We start from the raw sequence: 24,293 nt of genomic DNA, 5'->3' as shown, positions 1-24,293 counted from the left end.
CAACGGTGTCTCCACCTGTTTTGTAGCCACCCTTTAAGTATGGGAGCACAGTGGCAAGATCTTCCCTAAGCCACTTTTTCTTGCAGGTTCCCAGGAGGACCAGCAGAGTGGGAGCCCCAGGGCCACTGCAGAGCAGGTTTCACCAGAGGCTGCAACAGTGAGAGCTGGACATAGGCTCGGAGAGGCACTTGAGGGGGCAGGAGGTCAGGCAGCCTCAGTGGAGCTCCAGGCTGGTGGTAGCAAGTAGCTGGACTCACATCAAGACACTGAACTGTGAGGACCTGGCATGGAGGTCAGGCTGACATGCAATAGAATGAGGGATGTACACTCACCTACACAGCTGACCGAAGCCCTCACTTCCTGTGGCTCATCACCATCTGCGTAACTTGTTATACTGATCAGGAGGGGACACTGGTTCTTTATAAATTACATAGGGAGCAGTGGCAACACAACCCTTTTCTCCTGTCACAGCACTCTGGATCAGTGCAAACTAGGGAGCAGTAGGAAAGCAGAATGGCTGCTTCTGCAGACACACAAGATACAAGGAACTCCAGTAGCAGAGGGTAAATTGGGCTTGTGGCAGATTAATTCCTGTTTCATGACATGCTAGTGGCATAGCACAAAGCTTACAAGCACACACAGCTGCGCAGATCAAGTCTGTCTGACTCTGTCGATGGTCAAGGCTGGTGACTCTTCAGCCAGCACTGACAATACTTTGACAACAGCAGCAGAAGTTGCAGGCACACAATCCATTGGTATTTATAACTTTTATTTGCAATACGTTAGGTCCAAGTTTCAAACTGCAATATTTTTACACTCAAGACACAGTCATGCACAATCCATATTTCAATTTTCTATTGCTTCAACCACATTTAAAATAACTTAATATTGGAAACAAAACCCAAAGTCTTTCAAAAAAAGGATGCTGAGGTCAGTAAGATGGAGCCATGCCATCAGCACATTTACAAAGGAAATAACTTAGTGCTCGTTTTAAAAAGGTCGGTTACCTCTTAATCCAAAGTTACAGAAGATTTTTTCACTACACATTTGTTTTCTGGTTTTCTTTTCTTTTTTTCCTCTTTTTTTCTTGTCTTTTTTCTTTTTTTAAACAGATAACACGTCCTAAAAAAGGAATGTACAGTAAAATGAGATACATTTCTGATAAGCAGTGAAAATGTAGACCTCTCCTCTCTTTACTTTTGTCCGGATACCCTGAAGGAAAAAAAAATAAAATCTAGCAGACACCAGTGTAGATGTAAACTGGTTGCTTCAGACTAAACTGGAGTTTAGCATTGGTTATATCCTGATCCAGTCAAGAGTTGTAGAATTCTTTTGCAGAAACACATGTGCGTACACACAGCACCTGCAGTGCAGATGCAGCACCAGCACCAGAGTAACTCTTAGCTGTTTCCCCCTGATCCCGGGCTCTGCCCAAGGAGGAGGTGGTGTGTTCTCTTCAATGAGGGCTGCCCCATGTGCCATTTTCTGCAACTAGTTCCCTTCTTGAGCAGTTCCCCTTGCACTTGCTGGCCCACTAAGGCAGATGCCAGCAGCTTACCAGAGCTGCACCTGAACAGCTGAGGGGCTTTTTTTTCCCTGTCTCTGTGCTACAGACTAATTTAGCAGCATTGCTTAACACTAATATAAACAGCGTGACAAAAAGCAATTGTCTTTGTGCTCATTAAGCTCAAAGGTCAACAATCTCAGCAGACATGGATGTAGGAGACATGCATTCTTCATATTTGCAATGTTGACCCACTTATAACCAGGAGAACACGAACAAAGGGCAGCTCCCTCCCACTCACTCAGCTGAGGGGACTTCTTCAGCCCCTGGTACCCAAGGGCAGTATCGACACCCGCTTATTAAGGAACCAGTTTGGCTGTCACTAAGGCAAACAACCAAATTCTCACTGACTTTGCTGGGAGTTAACAGCAGTGCCTGTATACATGATCCCTAAGTCTATGTCTGGACTGGACAAATGACACACAAGACATGAAGAAGCAAAGGATCTCACTTTAAAAACAACTTGCCACTGTTCCCGCACATTTGCAACAGTGCCACACCAGCCTGAGGCACTGGGGACCCCTCAGTGCAAGCATGGACTTCAGATGGCAGGCCCTCAGCCAAGCTTACAGAGTCAAAAGGCTGTTGTGACCAGACAATTCAAAGGGCAGGGAAATCAGGCTCTCACGCACTGTATCTGAGCCAGTTACAGTCTGCTAGCAGCCACAAAGCCCAGAAAGAATGGGAGAACAAAAAGAGGCAAAATTGATCAAGCACAGAGAACAGGAAGAGCAAGACCTGCGAGAAGCAACACGCTGCCTTCCTCTTGAGGAAAACTCTGCTTTGTTTCAAGGCCCTGAAAGGAATGAAGGACAGAGAAAAAGATGCCACACAAACCACACTCATGTTCTCAGTTCCTCTCTGTGTTAAAGAAGAGATTCGATTTACCTGAATTCTCTGAGAGAGCTCTCAGTTAGCATTAGCAGTTTAGCACTAGCAGCTAAAGCAGTTGAGGCCTTAGGCTTCAAGAGCCGACCAAGAGTAAACTTTTTGATAAAACTAATGCTGCTAACACACAATAGCTGAATCCAGCAGACAGAATCAGAACAATTTAGGTTGGAAAAGACACTTAAGATAGTTGAGTCCAACAGTTAAACCAGCACTATCAAGTCTACCACTAAACCAGGTTTCTCAGCACCACATATACATGGCCTGTAAATCCTTCCAAGGATGGGGACTCCACCACTGTCCTAGGCAGCCTGTTCCAGGCCTTGACAACACATTCCAGGAAGAGCTGTCCAATCTCAATCTCCTCTGGTGCAACTTCAGGCCATTTCCTCTTGTCCTAGCACTTGTTACATCGGAGAACAGACCAACCTCCACCTGGCTCCAACCTTCTTTCAGGGACGTGTATGGAGTGAGGTCTCGCCTCAGCCTCACTTTCTTGTGGCTAAACAACCTCGGTTCCTTCAGCTACTTCTCACCAGACCTATTCTCCAGACCCTTCACCAGCTTCATTGCTCTTTGGATGTGCTCCAGCATCATAATTTCCTTCTTGTAGTGAGAAGCCCAAAACTGCAGCCACTATTGGAGCTGTGGCCTCACCAGTGCCCAGTACAGGTGCACGATCACTGCCCTAGCGGTGCTGGTCACACTGTGGTCAATACAGGCCAGGATGCTGTTGGCCTTCTTGGTCACACTGCTGGCTCATATTTAGCTGGTTGTTGACTAACACCCCAGATCCTTTTACAGCAGATAGGAGGGGAAAGAAGATGGTAAGGGCCAAGGAGATAATTCCAAGAGAATGATGTAACTCCAGAAGGCCAGCCTAGTGACAGCAAAACCCGAGAGGAAATCAAGAGACTACCAAGTGATTGGTCTTGAGGATCAGGTGAGGAGTGGTAAAGGTATAATTCAGGCAGGAGTCCCTCTCTGGAAGCATCCAGCTCAAGTTGTCAACTGAGAACTATTAACAGAGGAACTGGAAATCTTCACTTGGACCTTTCATTAATCAGCAGGATCTTAGGGTTGGACTCTGTTTCAGTGGTCAGTGTGCATAAATCTACAGCATTAGCAAGTGATTCAAAGGGGTGTCTGCATGTGCCCAACAGCCCTTCTGACACATTCAGACCTGCCAGTCAAGGCCACTGCACCCAAATGTAGTCCTTTTGGCTTTGTACATAAGCTGGGTAAGGCAAAAGTTGCTAAGTAAGCTTTGCAGAAACCAAGCATGATCCCCAAGTGATTGCCAGTGGTACCACTCCTTTAGAGCAAGAGGTACCTGCTAAAGCTGCTGTGTGATTTGCTGGGAAACTGTCCCATGCAAAGCCACTGTGCTCACAGGCTATTGAAATGATTAGCAATTTCCATATTATAGACTTCAACTAATGATACTGCCCACAGTTTCTCCAGGCAGGGCCAAATCTTAGCAGAATGCAAGCACTTTCTTGGGAGAATTGCAGAGTGGTGAGAACAAAGTTTGCTGGCTCATACCCACATGGCAGTCCAACGGGGACCTGTGCAGAGCACGTAAGCCTCCCTCCCTCCTCTCTCCTGTAACACTAGTGTATCTTTTGAGACAGCTCATCACCAAAGGTGCATCCAGCCATTGGTAGACTCAGGCCTGTGATGGTTTACACATGATGCACGCCTAGGATTATGGCAATCATCTCTAAACTGTGTCCTAAGGCAGGATGTGTAAGCAAAATTCTTTGCACTTCAGCCAGAAACTACCATGTCTGCTCAAGGACAAGACACAAGCAAAGAGAAGTTTTAAAGATCCCTGAATTGCAAATCACACTCAAAGGAACCTTGAATGGTTTCTGTTGAAACACAAGGGTTGTCATTTGCCTGCTCCCTGAAAACTGGGGACCAAAATTTAAGACATTTACCTGCTCAGGTAAAAAGTCACACACTTATATTTATGGATCTTCCAGCTGGCCCCATCATGAAGCTGCTACACATCTAAACAAGGATGAACAGCAGTCCACCAGGAAGGCGTGTGAACCACTATCTTGTTAATGTTTAGCATGGTGAAGCTGGCACTAGCGTGCATGCCCTGGATGCCAAGCAAAGAAACACTGGCTCCTGCCCTTGATGGTAGGTGTTACAGCACTCTGGCTCACTGGATTTGCTCAAGACTGGACTAAGAAATAATGTATTTACATGCTCAGTGTGAGGAATGTTCAGTAGCCACACCGCTGACTATATACTGGAAATAACTGTCATACAGACAGCAGGGTATGGTGACATTGCCTACAACTAGAGGACAAGAGGCAGGTACTTACTTCCCTTCTTGTGGTGACTGGAATGTGCTTCATTTTTGGTGGCAAGATCAGGAGGAAGACTGACCGACAGACCTGCCAAGGTGCAGCCACTGGCCTCAGAGAAACTCAGCACAAACAGCTAAAGAGTCCATGAGTTGCCAGCAGTAGCCAAAGAGGGAGAATGAACACACAACCTACTCAGAGAAGTGAGAGTACAACCCCAGCCCAAGCTTGTGATCAAAATCAGAGAGCACTCTAAGAGCCACCCCTGTGCAGGTTCCCAGGCATGCATGCAGGAGCCATGTGTGGAATTTTACACAGGCATGGTTTTGGTTTGTGGGTTTTTTAGTTTGTTTTGTTCTTTCTTAAATAAACAAACGTTTCTGTGCTTCTCAAACTTCCCTGACTTTACTGCTGTCATGGTGATATCCTAAAGCACATCAAAACCACAGCAAGTCATCAGGTCATTTTCACACATTTTCTTCATTGCAGGAATGGGAATCAGGCAAGTACTGGGTAAGAATTCTTACCATTTAACAAATTTTAAAATGAAGAAAATTAAACCAATCTTCTAAAATCTTGGAATGAAAGTGTTTGAAACCTCTTTTCCTATGTATTTCACAACAAAAATTCCTATTTCAAATACTTCCAAAGTCATAACTAATTGCTTAATCCAAGAATAGCAGTCAGAAAACAAGGATCAGAACAATTTTGAAATGATGATACCATTATTTTTCATCTCTCTTATCTTCTGGGAGGTTATGGTGGCAGCTCCTTTTATAGTAGAGACACTGGAAAATATATAGATCATGAAAATAAATAGGAAAAAAACCCCAATCAAATAGTGTCACCTGTCAACATAAGTATATTGTATGGCCAGCATACATGTGCTATTAAGAAGTGCTTTCCCTGTAAAGGATGGCTGGCTCTTCTGTGGGAAAGAAAAAAACCACAACTCTACTGGAAACAACCTGTCCCTGGTCTCTTCGCTTCTCACATGGAATACAAACCTGCTTTGCTCAGGTGAATGCTTTACCAATCAAGGGCAGCCCATCCTGACCCTGAATTCTTCTATTTCACTCCTAAATAGATAGCTTGAGTTGACAGAGAAAACTGGGACCTCACAAAAGAAGCAGAACCTTTTGAACAGAACAGAATCATTTAGGTTGGAAAAGACCTTTCAAGACAGTCAAATCCAACTGTTAATCCAACACTGCCAAGTCCACCAACAAATCATGTACCTCGCACCACATCTACACAGCCTTTAAATCCCTCCAGGGATGGGGGAGCCTCTGGGTCACCTGGTTCAGGGCTTGACAATGCTTTTGGGCAATTGTTACTCATGTACAACCTGAGCCTCCCCACAGCAACCAGAGGCCATTTCCTCTTGTCCTATCACTTGTTACTTGTGAGAAGACTGACCCCACATCACTACAGCCTCCTTTCAGGGAGCTGTAGAGAGGAAGGACGCCTCTCAGCCTCTTTCTCAAGGCTAAACAACCCCAGCTCCCTCAGTCACTCATTGTAAGACTTGTTCTCTGGACCCTCTGCTAGTTTTGTTGCCCTTCTGTGGATGTGCTCTAGTGAAGGGCCAAAAAATGAACACAGTATTTGAGGTACAGCCTCACTAGTGCTGAATACAGGGGGACAATCACTGCCCTGATCCTGTCAGCTAAGCCATTCCTGCTACAGGCCACCTGGGCACACACTGGCTCATGTTCAGCCAGTCGTTGGCCAACACTTCCAAGTCCTTTTCTGATGGGCAGCTTTCCAGCCACTCTTTCCCAAGCCTCTAGTGTTGCATGGGGATGCTATGACCCAAGTGGAAAATCCAAAACTTAGCCTTTTTGGACCTGTTACCACCCAGCCTTTCCAGATCCTTCTGTCGTGACTCCCTGCCTTCAAGTAATTCAACATTTCCACCCAATCTAGTGTTGCCTGCAACCCCACTGAGGCTTCACTCAGTCCCTTCATCCAGACATTTGATAAAGATATTAAGGAAATCAGGCCTCAGTACTGAGCCCTTGGGAACACCACTTGTGACTGTCCAGCGGCTGGACTTAACTCCATTTCCTCACCATTCTTTGGGTCCAGCTGTCCAGCCAGTGTTTTACCAGCAATGAGTGGGCCCATCCAAGCCATGAGCAGACAGTTTCTCCAGGAGAATGCTGTGGGAAACAGTGTCAAAAGCGTCACTAAAATCCAGGTAGATACAATCAACAGTCTTTCTCTCATCCACTAAGCAGGCCACCTTGTCACAGAAGGAGAATGAGTCAAGCAGGACCAGCCTTTCATAAATTTATGCTGACTAGGCCTGAGCGCCTGGTTGTCCTGTGCATGCTGTGTGATGGCACCCAAGATGATCTGCTCCATAGCCTTCCCTGGAATCCAAGTCAAGACTGACAGGTCTGTAGTTTCCCAGATCCTCCTTCTAGCCCTCCTTGTAGATGGGCATCATGTTTGCCAATCTCCTACCAACTGGGACCTTCCCAGTTAGCCAGGACTGCTGGTAAATGATGGAAAGAGGCTTGGTGAGCACTTCCACCAGCTCCCTCAGTACCCTCAGGTGTATACCACCCAGTGCCATAGACTTGTGCGTGTTTAAGTGGTGCAGCAGGCTGCTAACTATCTCCCTTGGACTACAGCAGCTCTGCTTTACTCCCTATCCCCGTCTTTCAGCTCAGGGAGTTGTATATCTAGAGAACAACTAGTGTTACTTTAAAAAACTGAGGCAAAGAAGGCAATAAGTACCTCAGCCTTTTCCTCATCCATGGTCAGAGTTTTCTCCTTAGTCCTCCTTTTGTGGCTAATATTTTTATAGAAACACTTATACTTTTACTGTCATAGCAGCAGCCAAATTAAGTTCTTGTTGGCCTTGGGTCCTTCGCATTTCTTCCCTGCATAACCTCACAACATCCTTGTAGTCCTCCTTCCTCCAAAAGCCAGGAACTCTTTTTTTTTTTTCTTTCCCTCTGAGTGCCAGCCAAAGCTCTCTGTTCAGCCAGGCAAGTCGTCTTCCCTGCTAGCTCATCTTCTGGCTCACAGGGAGGGCCTGCTCCTGTGCTTTCAAGCTCTCCTCCTCAAAGAATGTCCAGCCTTCCTCAAGTCCTTTGCCCTTCAGAACTCCTCTCAAGGGACTCAGTCACCGGGCTCCTGAACACACCGAAGTCTGCCCTCTGGAAGTCAAAGGTGGCAATTCTGCTGACTCCCTTCCTTACTTCTCCAAGAACTGAAAACTGTCATTTTGTGATCGATGTGCCCAGATGACCTCCAACCATCACATCACCCACAAGTCCTCTTCACAAACAGCAGGTCCAGTGGCACAACTTTCCTAGTTGGTTGCCTGATCAGCTGTGTCAGGAAGGTTTCTTTCATACACTTCAGGAACCATATGGACAGTTTTGCCTCCACTGTATTGTATCTCCAGCAGACATCCCCACCTTGTTTGGTTCCACTTGCAGATCCTCATACCTATTATGCAAAGGTACCTTGGAAAGTGGGATGGTTACAGAGCAGATGGGCCTCCCATGCCAGGCAGAAACTTGTCACCATTGCCTTCTCTCCACTGAGTCAGCCAGGTGTAGACAGGATAGGCAATGCTCTACACCATGCATCCTGTCTGCCTGTCAGGCCCATCTCAGGGAAGGTAAGGTGGTACTCCAGTAGTCAGTCTCACTCTCACACTCCCTGGTATTTCTCAACATCCCAACAATGCTCCTGGCCCTGCCTGTAGGTCTCCTCAGCCATGGTTACAGAAGCTGCAGCCCCTGGCAAGTCTCTTGGCTCCCCCTGAGGTTTCTCCACTTCACAAAACTGGAGCTCTGGCCTTGGGCTGTTATTTGAGCATCTGAAAGCCAGACCTGTTGTCCTCCCCAGGAAATCAGGAAAGGTTAATTCATGCTTAGCTGTGGTAACTCAGTGAGCATTGCCTCTCTCTGTTGCCTCAAAGACACCTGGACAGACAGGGTGACCGAGGGTAAGTTAGGAGGCAGTGTTAATGACACCTGCAACACAAAGACTGTAACTAAGTACAATGCCAAAGCCAAACAAGGCAATGGCCTAATTCAAGAACAGCCCAAGCATCCTTCATTCCGGCTGGCATAAAATGAAGGTGGATAGTATCCAAAAGGCTGCTTAGCCCTTTGCAGGACCAGACCTAAACACGAAGATTTCTACAGCAGAAAGCTCTTTTACTCTGTTTTGGTTTGTTGTTTTTTTTTCTCACTAGATGGGTGTTGCTTCAATCGCTGTTTTGAAGGCCTTTGATTAGCTGTACTACTAAAACAGAGCAACAAATATTTCATGCAAATGCTTTTTCTGAGTGAAGCCACATTGCGCCTTTTGTTCAGAAATGAATAAATGAAACAATTTGCATACTTCAACTATTCAGCTCCTTTACAAATCTGTTGACTAGTCAAGCACAATTCTCAGTCATATCCAGGTTTTCCTCCCTCCCAGCAGCTCAGAGTTGCATTCAGCAGGACAGCAGAAAGCAGCCTGGCTTGATGCCTCTAAATATTTTTGCAATCCACTCTGCATTTCACATGTTTTCTCTGGCTTGGTGTGGAACTCCCAGGTTTTAAGGCTCTTTTCTTCCAGAGCTGTCTGCTGCACTGGCTCATGCAGATCTGAACGGAGGAAGCTGTCACTCACTCGTGCTGGCCTCAGTCTCCACAGCAGAACCCAGTGCCTAAAGGACACTCACCTGCACACAAGCCTGCGGAGCAGCCCAACTCCTTTCTTCTCTGCCAAGAGTGGCACAGATGCAACTGACCTTCCACAGGAGATAGAAGATAACCAGGAGAAGGCACCCTCTGAGGCGACCAACACTCACCTCTGTTCTGACCTTCTCTACTCCTGCACAAACTCAAAATGGTTAACTCCAAAAGTCTGTGCACTTCACAGCCCAGCTATGATTCACCCCGGGAGCAGCCTGCTGCCAGCTTTGCTCTGACTTGGGATGATTAATCTGGTCTCAGGAAGAGACAAGCACCCAGAGCTGGTCTGCTGCCACCTCTAGCCTAGGTCTCTGGGTGCTGTGCTCTGCAAGGGTTCTGCTGGGGCTCAGCACCAGGCAAGGCTGTGCCTGCTATAAAACCTCACATATCTCTTACAGCTTTGCAGCAGACAAGCCCTTCTGGAGCACACTGACTTTCTGCTTTTTCATTTGAGTAAGACTCTCATCCAGGCAAACAGATTACAATTAGTTCTACAAGTCATTTAAATGGTCAAGAACCAAAACACTCTATATTCACAGCCTATACCTCAACAGCATGTCTTTCTGCCCCACTCTTGATGCAGTTTGAGCTGGAAATTAGTTTCACTTTCTTCCTCAACTCAACGTACCATGACTGGGCAAATACCAGCGAGTGGGCTGCATTCCAAATGCAGTGCAGTCTGGAGTTTATGAATGAAGGAGACCCTTTTCCAATTCCAAACTGTACCAAAAAAACCAAACCATAAAAGGGACTTTCCATCTTTAAGAAACAACTAACAATTTAAAAGTGAATGTACAGCTTATTCACAGGGTGAGAAGGAAGGGATTCTTCCAACTGATTTTGCTTTACCTCAGAAATGGTTGAGGCAGCAAAGCATTTTCGGTCATTACCTGTCTGTCTTAACCCCTATTTCATCTTAAAAATAAATAAAGGAGCCAGAAAGCAGGAAGAAGACAAATGATCATATTTTACTCCTTGAGGGACTGATTTGTTTTCCCTCCTACCACCAGGACTGTGACCGCTGGTTTGTTCATCCCTCCATCTGTCCTGCAGCACAAGAGTTGAGGTTTTGATCAAGTTTCTGTTCTCAGTCCTGCTCTGAGCTGCCACAGGAGAAAGTTGGCCGCAAGCATTAGCGGCTGCTGTTCTTAATTGCCTCTTTTGCTGCGATGATGAGGGGAGTCAAGCTGGAGAGTGGCTTGGCTAATTTTAAAAATGGATGCTGTCAGAGGAAGAAAAAGAAAGCAACCATTACTTCCCAAACCCAGTTACTCACAGTGTTCCTCTGGTTACCAGCAATATGCACAAACCGGACTGAGGGGACCATCTGCACCCGTGCCTTCCTGTCCAGCACCTTGATACCGCAGGTAGGACACAGCCCATCATCCCATTAATCCATTTCTCAAGGTGGGCTCAGCTACATGGGATTTTGGCCCTGCCTGTGCTCTGGGAGACAATTTTATGCTCAAGTGATGAGTCACTGGTCCAGATTGTTTAGAAACAGATGGTACATAACTGTGACCGTTTGAGGTCTCAACCCACCACAATAACCCATGCCTGGAGACTTTCCAGGTCAGGATGGTTTAGTTGAAGATGTCTGCTCACGGCAGGGGGACAATATGACCTTTAAAGGTACCTGCAGAAGTTCCTTGGCAGACCCTCGCCTGTCCACATCCATCTCCAGACAGCAGTTCAGAAAGTCACGAAACACAGCAGAAAGTCGCTCAGGGTTCTGAAGCTCTGGTGTCCCATTTGTAGCTATCAGATACAGTGCCTACATAAAAAAGGAAACATGAGACTCCACCTGTTTCTTTCATATCCACAAGCGCTCATACAGGCCCCTCTCTGGTTTTTAAGGTCCGGTCTCCAGTGGCAGCTTCTTCCCTGGCAGAGGGTTAGAGGTGATGTTTCTGTACCCCCAAATAACCCTCCTAATGCAGCCACAGAAATTGCCAGGGAAGAAATTGAAAGTTTTGACTGTTGGGGTATTGAGAGCTCAGGCTTGATGACATAGAGTAAACCACTTAGACTATGACAAAATTATGTGCACTCAGTATTTCAGCAAAAATGGACAAGAAGCAGAACAGATCGTGTTGCCCCTAAGCTATGATCTTCACGGTTTGGGCAGGCTGCCCCATGAGAAAGAACTGGGGGCTAGTCCATCACTCAAAACCACTGTTTTAGAAAAGATTGGGGTTTGGTTTTTCTTTTCCTTAGGAAAGACAGCATTAAATCTGTTACACTTGGTTCATATTTTCATGGTCATCTTCACAGGCAAAACAGCTGGAACAACATCAGTGTTAGTTGAGGACTCAGAATATCTGTCTGGGTTGACTCCTCTGTGAATCCCTTCCATGATATGCATAAAGGTCCTGATGCTTATCTGCATGCACAGTCTTTCTGTGGATAAAGGGCCTACCCAGACACCTGAACATTCCAGCCTTTCTCTTCCTCAAGACCATCTAGCCTAAGCTAAGCCTAACTTTCTTCAGCAAAGCCAAGGAGGCTCACTTCTGTGCAGCTGACAGTGTTCACATAGCTGAGTGAGTCGAGTCCTTGCAACCTCTGCAAAAGAGACCAAAGCTATAGGATATGCTGATGTGCTCCAGAGGCATTTTTAGAAGCAGGCCTTGGTGGAACTTAGTTTAAGCCGATGTGACAGGAGTTTTGTTTCATGACAGTGGTATCTGGTTTTATCTGCACCTTACCCTGAGAGGATTTTCATTAAGATAAGGAGGTTCTCCTTCCACCATTTCTATTGCCATGATCCCAAGCGACCAGATGTCCACTTTGGGGCCGTATGCTTTCCTTGTCACCACTTCTGGTGCCATCCAGTAAGGTGTCCCAACCATTGTGCTCCGTTTACTCTGTTCAGGGGTGATCTGAGCACAGAAGCCAAAATCAGCTGAGAAGAAAAACAATATTGTTAAAGCCAGCTAGAAGGGTGAAACCAAGCAAAAGACCACTCTTCCCTCACTCTGGAAGGGACCTACCCAAACCAAAGCCACTTTTTACATGTTTCTAATTTCTATCCTTTTCTGCATGAAGGAACTGCCCTCAGCCTGCACCAATGGTCAGTACATGACCACAGGCATCAGTTTTGGGTATCTGGCAGTCAGTTACCCCACACCACATCCTGGGAATGCTGTTCCTGACCAAGAATACCTACTCAATTTGACAGATCCATCCATTCCAAGGAGAATATTGTCACTTTTGATGTCTCTGTGAATCACTTGGTTTGAATGAAGGAAATCCAGGGCTTGCAGGCACTGACAAGATAAAAAAGAAACAGGAGGGTAAAGATTAATGACCTGATTTCATCACACAAGAAAGGACATGGTTCTAGAATATTTAATTTCTAGATTAATTGTGAGTAATGAAAGAGGCAAAGCTGAGAATAGTAAAAGTAAACCAAAGAGATACTACAATAAGAGTATAAAAGAATGCAACCACAGAGTTTGAGAAGTGCAGCAATACTGGCAGGTAATTCACTTACAATGCTCTTTCTTCTCATGTAAAAAGCAACAAAGAAACAAAGCTTCCGAGGATGACATTGCTCGTGTTCTTACCACCTGTTGAGAAGTCCCACACTGTTCAAATAACCAGAATCACACAGAGAATCCCTTACCTCCCTACAGACAGCTGCTATCTGTCCTTCATCCATACATGTCTCAGTAACAACATCAGTTAAAGAGCCTCCAGCCAAGTATTCCATAACGACCCAGAGTTCATCACCGACTAGGTAGCTGAAGGAAGGAAACAACGGCATGGAGATGAATGCACAGAGCTGAACTACCTTAAGGAAAAGACTACAGTGGATTTTTGTTTTCAGATCATTGTTATATGAGGACAGAATTAACTGGGCAGACATTCCTTCCAGGCTACACAGTACTTGGAATCTGTGCAGTCTAAATGTGAAAGTCACGGAAGTGAAAAATCAGATGACTTAGCAAACACGTGACAAAGGCAGATTGGTAACAGCAAAGATCTGTATCAGATCATCTGGTTCATCATCTTTACAGACAAATTCCATGAATAGCTTCAGGAACAAGGCAACACAACTTTCATAGCTGTCCATGGTAGCAGCAGGGTGTGTACCACTGAGGACGGAAATTGGTCAACAGATTGGAAAACTTTACCTAAAATACATTCAGAAAGAGGAAAAACAATTTACAACTGGCAGATTATGTGTTTCTGGAAATATGAATCTAGTCTCCCTGGAACCCACAGCAATGGCAAATATTTGGAACAGCTCAAGAGAAGTAATTTCCATGATGATTTATCAGCACTTATTGCAAGAAAGAAAATATAATCAACATGAAAAAACCCACCACAACAAAACAGCGTTGAGGTCATGAACTCAGAGGCTGCTGTTTTAAAAAGATATGGCTGATCCAGGTTTTTGAAGAGAGTCTTCAAACTATATATATGCTAGAAAAGATTAATGTAGACAAAATGCCATCTCCTCCCATACATTTTATGAGGAGACAAATAATAAAGAGGTCAATTTTCTGCCAGTGACACCATTTGTAACCAACCACCAACTGGATTTAACTCCATTTCCCACTACTCTTTGGGCCCAGCCAACAGCCAGTTTTTTACACAGCAAAGCATCCACCCATCCAAGCCATAAGGATCCAGGGGGATGCTGTGGAACAAAGTGCCAAATACTTTGCTGAAGTCCAGGTAAACAACATCCACAGCTTTTCCCTCAACCACTAAGAGATGACCTTGTTGTAAATCTTAAAACCTGCAGTATGTAGATGAACACAGACACAAAAGAACTACTTACCTGTCTAAATAGTTCACAATATTGGCATTCTTATTTTCCCTCATGACCAGGATTTCATTAATAATTAGTTCCTTTTTGGGCTGTTGTTGAAGATTCATTTGCTTTATGGCCACCTGAAATGACATTGAAAACCATGCACTTGAGCAGTCTATAGCATGAGGTCTGAATGAACATGCAGTGAGTGTCTGTGGATGTCACAGCCAAGCTGTGCCAAACTGTCACGCTGTCAGGCACAGGAGCTCAGTGCCTTGCATTACAACAGTGTATTTCTCTGCTGCCCTGGGTGCTGGTTACAGGCCACACGGCCATGTACGTTTTGTCTTGGAAAATCTGTAAATGTGCTCTTTAATTGTTCAGCCACAATTGTCTTATCAACACCCTCTGGACCTACATTCTTCTTAACTGATGGTAGTTTATCATCACTGTTATTACTCATGCACTGTTTGCAAGCAGGACAAGATTCTGTCATTATCAAAATACATAAACCCAACTTTGGCAGTTTTACAATTTCTGATCATTATTGAGCACCTGCTGTTATTCTTGACTCGAGTGCTGGACAGAAGGAAAACACCTATGTGCATTACATATTATAGATTTAAACAAAATACTCCATTCTGTGGTATCTGATGGACAGACTCAGGGTTACAAGCTGGGCCTAATTAGGGCTTTTATATCCTCTGTAGACTATCTAAGAGAAGTTACAAAGTGCAGCACTGCAGGTGGATGAGAAACTGCCCTAAAGAGCCTTCTCTGAGATGCTGAAGACAGCAAGATGAGGGATTTTGCCAGCTGACACTACCTTGTTTTTCAAAGCAGCAGTGTTTGCAGTAAAGGTCTACTGGTGGCCTGAAAGCCCCATACCCAGTTCACACCCAAGAGGAAAGCTCTAAAGATCTGCAGAATTTGCTGGACTGTTGACACTTACCTCTTGTCCTGTGGCAATGTCGATTGCTGTATAAACAGTTCCTGATGCCCTAGAAACAAAGCAGCAGCAATGAGAAGAGGTTTAGTCCCTCTGAGTGAAAGCAAGCCCAGGCTGGAGATAGATCTCTGCTGCCTGTAGTGCTTCTAAACCAGCTTTGTATATCCACTCCCTCAGCCAGCAGTGCACTGTGCAGCACCCCACCAGCCCTGCTTTGCAGGGTATCCAAAACCTAATTCCAACACAAAGAAAAAAGGCTGGTGCAAATACCAAATGTACATGTGTAAGTTCAACACCTAAGTGGGATTATCTGCAAAAACTGGAAAAGAATATATTTACTTCTTTTTCCATTTTATCCAGTTTTACTTTGTTGGGGTGTTTTTTTAATGTTTTCCTTCCTCTTTTTTCTTTTTTTCCTTGTACATGTGTGCATGTGGATTTTTTTCCCAAGGAATGTAACATAGTCTAGTTGTGCCTTCTGAGACATCTAGTTTTAATCTATCTTCAAAATTCAACCATGCAGTCACTCTGAGAGCCCTCAATATGTCACAGCCACATGAGAACAGAATCTAGATACTTTTCTCCAGCATGCAAGGAAACTCTTCTCCCCCTGAACTTATCTCTGTGAGGTCACAGCTAGATCAGGTTAAGTTCCATATTGTTCCACACACAAATGGAGAACTACTCAAAACAGAAGATCCTTAGACAGCTTTTTTGTGTCTCAAGAGCCATCAGCAGCTGCTTCTGTTAGATGCACCAGATGGCTGAAGGACTCTTCATGGTGTCTCTGTTTTGCCTCTGTGCAGACATAGGTTGTGTTGTAAAGCTACCAGAAATAAATGACATGTTCAGCACAGACTGACAGGGCAGGGTCTTGTTTGCCACCTTCCTCTCCTTGAAAGGGGTTATTCCCTTGTAACTCTGAGAGAGGCTGGGAAGGCCACAATCAGAGGAAACTCTCCGGGTTTAAAAGCAACTGCTGACATGTGAACCCTACTGGGACTTTCTTCTGAGCTAAATCACAGGTTTATGCTGCCATCATTTAAGAAGCCCTTGTCTGCATGGGCAGTGAGGCAAGGGAGAGCCAGGCAGGAATCCTAAGAAGTGGGAACACATACTCAGCAAGTGTCCCAATGACTGAAAAGGACAAAATCCATTTACTCATTTTGACATGATCCCCAAGCTTGGTTTTTTTCGGTGGTGGTGGTATGTTTTCTTTAAGCCAGCAGGCTGAAATATTTCTGAGGTATTTTAATTCAGCAGGCACCAGAGACTGTATGTCTGTGTTGAGAATGGTGTTTTTTGCCATGCTATGAATTCTTTCAATATAAATGCAAATGCATTTTCCTGTGACTAATTGTCAAGATTAATCCAATTTGTTTTCATAAAAAGCCAACATCATTTATTCAGCCTTGCAAACTCTGTGCTCTACCTCCTCAGCAAAGTCCTGTCAGGGTTTATTTAAAAACAAATATTTAAATTAGGGTGGGTTTTGTATGCTCCAAGCCATCTGTGAGGAGTTTAGATAAAGGTGAGTAATTCAAGTAAAGCTGTGAATTAATTGCAAGAGCTCTGTGATTCTGTATTACCAACTTTTATTTCTAAGCAACTAGAATTCTCATCTGTAGCTAACTTTTAAATGCTTCTGTTGTGTTTTGGGTTTAATGCAGTTAAGTACCAGGGCCCACAGTTAGATCTGTGATGCACTACAGTACAAGTTTAGCAAACCAACTCAGACCTTGGCTGCTCGTGGCTTCATGCCAATTTGTCTTTCTAGCGAGAGCTAGCACTGCCTGAGGAAGTGCAGCTATTTCATCAAGCACTAGTTAACTAAGTTATCTCCTGATGTCAGTAAACAGCTTCTGTCATACACTGACAGCAACATGATTCTGGTGTTACACAAATGGTACTTGCCCTCCTGGGACTGCAACACAGCCAAGGAAACTCTGACTGAGCCAAGCAGGGAGTCTGTCTGTACTTAAAATGTAAGTCAGAGACCTAATTTTGATGTAATTTCCTTTGTTCTTGATTCCTCACAGGAAGTATTTCCAATCAATCCTATTTACATTAAGCAAAGTTGGGTTTCAAAAGGCAGATGATCCTAGGCAGCACCCTAGGCAGATGATGCATTTTCTCATGAAGCACTTTGTGCATCAATAGTGTTTATGACTGAATTTGGGGGTTTTTACTCCCTCAGTTAGAAATGAGAGCTTACTGTGTTATCTCTGATGTTGGCTTCTAAACTAGGGAGTTACTGTCCTGATCACTGGACACTAGAATTTCCAGATCCTGCTCCTTGCTGCTGACAAGACATTGTCAACATCAAGCTGTCTTTGATGATACCTTCTGACCACAGCTGTGAAATCTGACCAGTACTGAGAGACAGGAGAATCTAAAGCCAGTGTCTGAAATGTGTGGAGCTTGCCCAAGCTCATGCTTCATACTACACCAGCAAAAGCCCCTGCCCTTGTTTTTGTGTAAGTAACTGTGGTCAGACTTACCCTTGGCCAATTTTTTCAAATCGGGTGTATTTCTTCTTGGGATCTCCCACACTCACAATGCTCCCTGAAAGAAACAAAAGCAAAGATGCTCACTTCAAAAATGGAGCAGATCAGAAATGCAGCCCCAGTGTGTGTGGGCTGTGAGCTGTTTGTACTCAGGTAATAATGATAACAGAGGCAGCTCCATAGCACAGATGGCCTTCACAAAGACTGATTTTCTACATTCCCTTGGAGAGTTACCTTGACAGGAAACTAAGAACATGGAGAAACAGTCACAGGAGACAGAAACTTGAAAAGAACAAGCAGCAATGCAAGTGTTTGTTGTCTGTAAACATTAATGAGAGCTCGAACAACAGAGCCTTTCTCAGGAATAATTACTCTGTGATCCAACAAGAGGTTCAACACTTCTGAAGATAAACGGCCCTTGGCTTCTGGAGTCAGTCTCTGTGAACAGATGCCATTTTCCCAACACAAAGAATACTGCAAAATATTTCTGGGAGAGGATCTTCTAAACTTGCAGAAGTTTGCTAGAAGAACACATTTAGTTTTTTGAAGAACAGCATCTCATGTTACCAGCAATAATGCTTTCTTAAGAACTAGTAACCCTCATAATTAATTGCTAGGATAAGTTCCTGTTTGTGCCACTTTAAGAATCACACTGCTTGTCTTCAGCCTGACTCAGATCAGTAGCGAGCATTTGACTAGCACTCTCAGCACTGCACAGATGCTGATCTGCAGCATTGCTGGTGCAGCCATGATAGCTGACAAGACCAGCAGTGCTCCTCGGCCACCAGGGTAACACAAGGTGCTAGTAATTTCATGGGTACAGGTGATGCGACCGAGAGGCCGGACCAGAGGGGATGCTGCCGCCTGGCGGCAGCTCTGTGCTGCAGCGGCAGGAAGGCAGGACCAGCCTGGGACAGTCCGGGGAAATCACCCATGGTGGAGCTCCCTCAGAGGTGTCGGGCAGTCCAAATGGAAAGGAAAGCAAGCGGTAATTAGGATACTGTGTTTTCGTCGAGTGAGAGCCAAAACCTGATAAATTCCAACAAATCTGAAGCAATAATTAAAAAAAAAAAACCAAACATTGTTTTTTTCTGGTCTGGCAGTTTCCCAGATAAAAATAAAAAATGAAGCCTACAGATGATGGCTCAGTGCAAACAACTTCTAAAGGTTTAACTTGGAACATACATCACTGAAATACTTTAAGCAGATTAGTTCAGGAGGAAAGCCTTCCAGTGCTTTGCAGCATATTTTTCTGACTGATCTGGCAATATTCCAGCATCACAAACAGGTACTTATTTGTTCACCTGTGCATCCAGAACAGAACACCTTTCCCCCTATCCAGGCTGTTCCTCTGGGGCAGAGCACTGTAGCATCCATATGGGCATCTGACTGGATGCCTAGCCAGGAACCCAGCCTGCCAACACAGAAGATGGGGCATCAGCACCATCTGGTTACACTCCCTGCTAAAATAATATTGCTGGCCTTGGCAAGATGGCTAATGGGAGCTGCAGGAGAAGAGGATACCTTTTACCCCGTGGTACTTGCTCCCCTCACCCAGCACTCCAGGAATGCCAGCCAGTGCCTGCTTGCTGCTGGCTGAGGATGACAACAATCTCAAGTAGCCCGAAGTGGCCATGCCCTGCCTTGCGCACAGCCTGCAGGAGTTACAGTAACTGAGCTGTCTAATTTCATCTCACTAAAACATACAGTGTAAGATGAAGCTTTCATCCTGGGTCTCCACTACAAAATAAGTCTTCAGTGAAAAGGAGTATGACTAGAGGACTCTGGGACTCCCTTCTAACTGTCTGGAAAGAGGGATGTGAGATGAGAAAGTCTCACCCTCCCACTCACACTGCTGAGCTCCACCATCCCCCAGACAGGGATCCCCATGAGACTCTGCAGTGCTACTTTCAGCTCGGTAATGGAACTGTGCATCTGTCAGAAGTTCATGTTAGTAAAGTATAAAGGGAAAAATAACAGAACAGATATTTTTTAAAAGAATCTTCCAAATTTGCTACTGATTTTACAGTTCAGAATTCTGGAGTTTTCTCTCAAAACTTGAGTAGCTGCTTTCACATGTTAGTTGCTTGTGGCTGGTCTCCTGTGCTTAAGCCAACAGACATCAATATGACATCACTAAAATAAATGAAGTGACTGGTATGCTGCTCCAGTTCAGAGAGGCACTCCCTGCTCTGGACAAAAGACACACATATCAGCTATTCTGACATCTTTTAGGACTTAATAAAGGAAAGTGCTTAATTAAGTGGATAAGAAAGCAGAACTGGGCCACTTCTGTTTCATAATTACAGTGGAATATATTCCTGATTTCATTACAGACAGAATTTTGTTTAATTCTATCTCAATACAACAGGCTTTACTCCCTAGTAAAACTTGAAATGAAAGTGGCTCGAAAGAAACTCAAGTTATTTCAAGCAGAAGAGAATTATGAAAGCAATTTGCAATAAAATAGGGAAGGGGCCACCATCCTAAAGGTAGCATAAAATCAGCTGTGGGGGAAGTAGGCAAGGTGGAGAAGCCATACAAGCTAAAACAAGACAAAACAGAAAAAAAACACCAAAAAACAACTACGGCACATGCTTAAATATACTTAGCCCAGCACCATAACAAAAAGACACCACGCTTGTTTTCAGATGGCTTCACGAAAGCACAAAAAGATGTTCATTGTCCATATCACAGTTTGCCCAAGGCAGACCTTCAGACCTTGCTCACTTGGTATCAAATTCTTAAAGAGAAAGCATGAAAGCATGCAACATTATAAAGCTATAAGCCACAATAACTCAAGGGCTCAGTCCTGATCTTGCATACATAGAAGCTTGGATAAATGATACGCATACTTAGGCTCACGTGTGCAGGGTAACTGCAGATCTCATGGTGGAAGGAAGCCTGCCTTAAACACTTAGCATCAGCTGAAGCAGCCAGAATTCCTCCCTTTATAAGCTAACATACCTGCAGGTAACTATCTGCTCTGGAATTTATGTCATTTTGTCCTCGGCTGATGTCATTGATCTTAGCCCTTGGATACTTCCTAATGGCACCACGATTCAGTTCTTTGTAGTCCTACCAACCTGCTCAGGGTGCAGAGAACTCTGCAGAAGCAGCTCAGAACTCACAGCCAAGGAAGGCTTCAGCAGTCAAAGCAGCTATCACTGGCAGGACAGGTACAACAGAAAAGTTGGTGTAAACCAAGAAAAAGCATTGATCACCACTGTGATGAAACCACCACCAGACTGCACCCTTTACAAACACTGCTCCCATTAGAGACAGAATGTTACTGGCTTAGGTATCAAACACATGGAGGTGTTAGGACAACTCACTTTTTGTCCTAACCGTTGATGGTAGATAGACTAAACTGAGCTATTTCTACAAAATATTCAGGCTGCAGTGACTGGTGAGAAGTCAGGAGTATAAAGAGAATTTAGGAACCCAAATACTATGTTCAATTTGACCATTAGCACAGAGTTCACTATGTCACTCACAGAGTCTTCGGCTCAACCAGAAACAATCTCTGCTTTTGCCTTTGGTGTAGAAGGAAGCTCAGGCAAATCCAGCCCAGTCACAGCTGCCCTCAGAGGCAGAAGGGATACCCAGAGTGCTCTTTACTGCCTCCAAGCACAGTCACAGTTTCTGCAGGGAGTTGTAGATGCCTTCTGACACTCAACTGAGGGTGAACATTTGTCCTGAGACATGCAGGCCGTGCACTGCTTGGTCAGACACCGCACACAATACGTACTCAGTTTCTCCAGGATCTCCTCATCTGTCATCTTGGATTTCTTTCGCTGCCGGTCTGTGTTTCTGTACAAAGTGTTTGTGTTTGAGTTTTCAGGCTGAGGAGTGGTGGCTTCTTTAGCTGGTGCTGGTGCAGCAGCAGGTTCGATTACGGAGCGGGTGTAGATCTGTGACAAGAAATTGACTTGGGTCAGAAAGGTGGCTTGTGGAGATGCCCCAGAAAGGTCAAAGCAAATTTTCCTGGCGTCAGTGGCTTGGTTGAAGCACTATGTCATGGTAGCACTCCAGCTCTCAAAGTCTTCATGCAAGTGCTGTCTGGTCAGAAACATGCTACTATGATTTACACCAGCTACAGTGCTGACCAAAACTGAGACTTACTGATTTTGTGTGTTCGGGCCGTGGTGCGATAACAGGCGGAGGTTCATTGTCATCTTCCTCATCTTCTTCATCTTCATCCTCTTCTTCAGAAACAGAGGGAGCTAGTGGGGGTTCTGATGCTGTTTTTGTGCTCTGTGGACAGACAAAAGCATGAGTGATGATGATCATTCTGGCACTTGGAGGGTTTGGTAATTACACACAACTCCAGCCTGCTTAAACATCAGAAACCCCCCTGGCCGTGCCTGTAGTCCTACAGGCCCCTTCCCCAAGTTACACTCAGCGCAGTGCAACGGGAAGGGAGCTCCGTGTAGTTTTGTTAATTCATCTTGGGGGCTTTCATCTCTGCTCAAAGCAGCTAAATCATTCCTGTGCTCGGTCAGAGTCTCATTTCACAAAATGTAGTTCACAAAATAGATCACTGGAAGTCACTTCCAGTTGCTGGTTAACTGCTTTGGCATTGTGTCTACAGAAACGGTAACAATTCCTTAAGCTAAAGGTGCCTACTGGCTAGCGCAAAACCTCCTCGGCTGTCTGGATGGGAATTTGGCTGTAGAGATAAAGGCTGGTTGTTTCTTTACTCTTTTACCTGTGGGGTAATCATATTGCCTGTTTCTACAGCACTGAAGTGGTGAAAGAGACTACTGATTTTGCCAAAGCAGGGAATGACAGGTCAGACATTTTAAATAGCTGTTTAAGGGCCAATCCTGTCAAGCAAGGGGTGTCCTAATGGGAAAGGTCAGTGTTACATTGTCACAGACTAGACCAGCATATAGCTTTCTATTCATTGTTAGCATTTTGCTTACATGGGGATAGAAGATGAGGAAGGGGAAAATAAAGAGGAGAATAATTACACTTCTGTTATCTCACATTCTTAGAATTAGTTTTATCCCTGTGCTCCATGCTTGGCCTAAGAGCACTGAACTGGGAAGCTCAAACATATACAATGTCCTGTTATTTAATGCCAGACTCCCATTAAAGAGTGAACTTAAATGAAAACAATTCCAATGTCTGCCCAGTCCTGTCAGCTCTTTTCCCTCTACTACAGCCTTCACCTAGCTATCCTCTGGGTTGGTAACTTTTGAATGCTGACATCTTGACTGCCCCACCACTGTCTATGTCTGCTAAAGGAAAATACCACAGCATCTGCTAGTGTCTCCATATCCACTGGAAAAGCTGCAAGGAGGGCTTACTGTGCCCTGGTGACATCCTTATAAAAGTGTGTTTGATTAAAGATAATGAAAGTGGCATGGATGAAAATCTGAAGTGTGAATATTCAAGTGTGATTTTCCTTTCATTATACACACTCTCTGATGCATAATCACAAACCTAAAATTAAGTAATTTTACACTTGGAAATAAAGGCCAAATCCCCATTCAGCCATTTGCTACTCAATGCACTAATATTAACACTAATATATATGGTCAGTATTAATGTGAACATCCTGGCTACACCTCTGGGATTGCTATAGCAAACCAGCATTAATTAGAGGGGATGATTAACTAAAACTTTCTTTCAATGGTTCCAGTGAGTTACATATCAATTATAACCCTATTTATATTCAGCTGCATATCCATCTGTACTAAGGATAAATCATAAAATTCAATACAAGTGGATTCTCAGTTGTTAAAAATAAACTAAAATGGGCTAATTAGACAGAACTACATATTGTTGCCATTATGTATTCCACCGTGGCAGAAAACAGCAAACAATCTTCTGTCTGCAAAACCACACTTTCATCTGTTTAAAGTTCCTAAACAGAAGTGTCAGCAAAAAGCCAGTGATCCCTTTCTGCTGATGCACAGACACTAAAATGTGTGTTCTTTCAACCTTCAAGACTGGCAGTCAAAGCTCATAGCTTGCTCCACAGTTCTTAAACACTATGAAAATAAAAGGCTATTTTCACACTCACCGAAGGATGGGCTTCTATGTATCCATGGGCGCTTTTATCTGCAAAGTGAAAGGGAGAATTAACCAGATGCTGTTATAAAACTGCCTGGGGTGGGGAATCCCACAGAACAAGTAAATCCAAATAGATGGCATCTTTTTTTTCACAACATCCCTCCGGACCATTATTTTACAGAGCAAGCAACATAACAGGGCAATGCTATACTAGGGGAGTCTTTTTCTACAGTTCCTTGTATCTACTTTTTGCCCTGGTTTTGCAAGTAAATCCAGTCCAATCAAATGCAAACTGTTCTTTAACAGCCCATGCTTCTATTCTGCCTGAGCTAATAAAGCAGCTTTTTTTCCCTTTTTTGTTTGTTTTGATTTTTTTCTTTTAAATAACTTACATGCATTGACTCTCTTTAGCTGTTGAAAATGTATCCCCAAGAAAGCTTCCCCAGAATCCCCATTAGCCATGGCAGCTCTTTTCTGACACAGCACAGTAACAGCTTCTGAGGTCAGGAGATACACCATGTCCAAGATGGACCTGCCTGGCGCCAAGGCTAAGCCAATCA

At 44.4% G+C, this 24,293-nt stretch overlaps 1 protein-coding gene across 5 annotated transcripts in view; it reads right to left on the bottom strand.

The window, feature by feature from the left end:
• Positions 1-6,123: 6,123 nt before the first annotated feature.
• The window catches only part of PAK3 (p21 (RAC1) activated kinase 3), a 125,646-nt gene continuing 107,476 nt past the window's right edge, over positions 6,124-24,293 (bottom strand). For all 5 annotated transcript variants that reach the window (XM_054169331.1, XM_054169335.1, XM_054169333.1 and 2 more), the window contains 11 exons: positions 23,744-23,781; positions 21,835-21,966; positions 21,461-21,623; positions 17,704-17,767; positions 15,206-15,254; positions 14,281-14,393; positions 13,117-13,234; positions 12,658-12,757; positions 12,197-12,393; positions 11,125-11,262; positions 6,124-10,710 (listed from right to left, as the gene is read on the bottom strand). In XM_054169331.1, coding sequence (XP_054025306.1) covers positions 10,621-10,710; positions 11,125-11,262; positions 12,197-12,393; positions 12,658-12,757; positions 13,117-13,234; positions 14,281-14,393; positions 15,206-15,254; positions 17,704-17,767; positions 21,461-21,623; positions 21,835-21,966; positions 23,744-23,781 — 1,202 coding nt within the window. In that variant the 3' untranslated portion in view covers positions 6,124-10,620. The remainder of the gene's footprint in view (positions 10,711-11,124; positions 11,263-12,196; positions 12,394-12,657; positions 12,758-13,116; positions 13,235-14,280; positions 14,394-15,205; positions 15,255-17,703; positions 17,768-21,460; positions 21,624-21,834; positions 21,967-23,743; positions 23,782-24,293) is intronic.

This window comes from Dryobates pubescens, chromosome 18 (assembly GCF_014839835.1).
Source record: "Dryobates pubescens isolate bDryPub1 chromosome 18, bDryPub1.pri, whole genome shotgun sequence".
Lineage (NCBI taxonomy): Eukaryota > Metazoa > Chordata > Aves > Piciformes > Picidae > Dryobates > Dryobates pubescens.
Note: the sequence above shows the minus strand (reverse complement) of the source record. Positions and strands in the feature narration are given on the sequence as shown.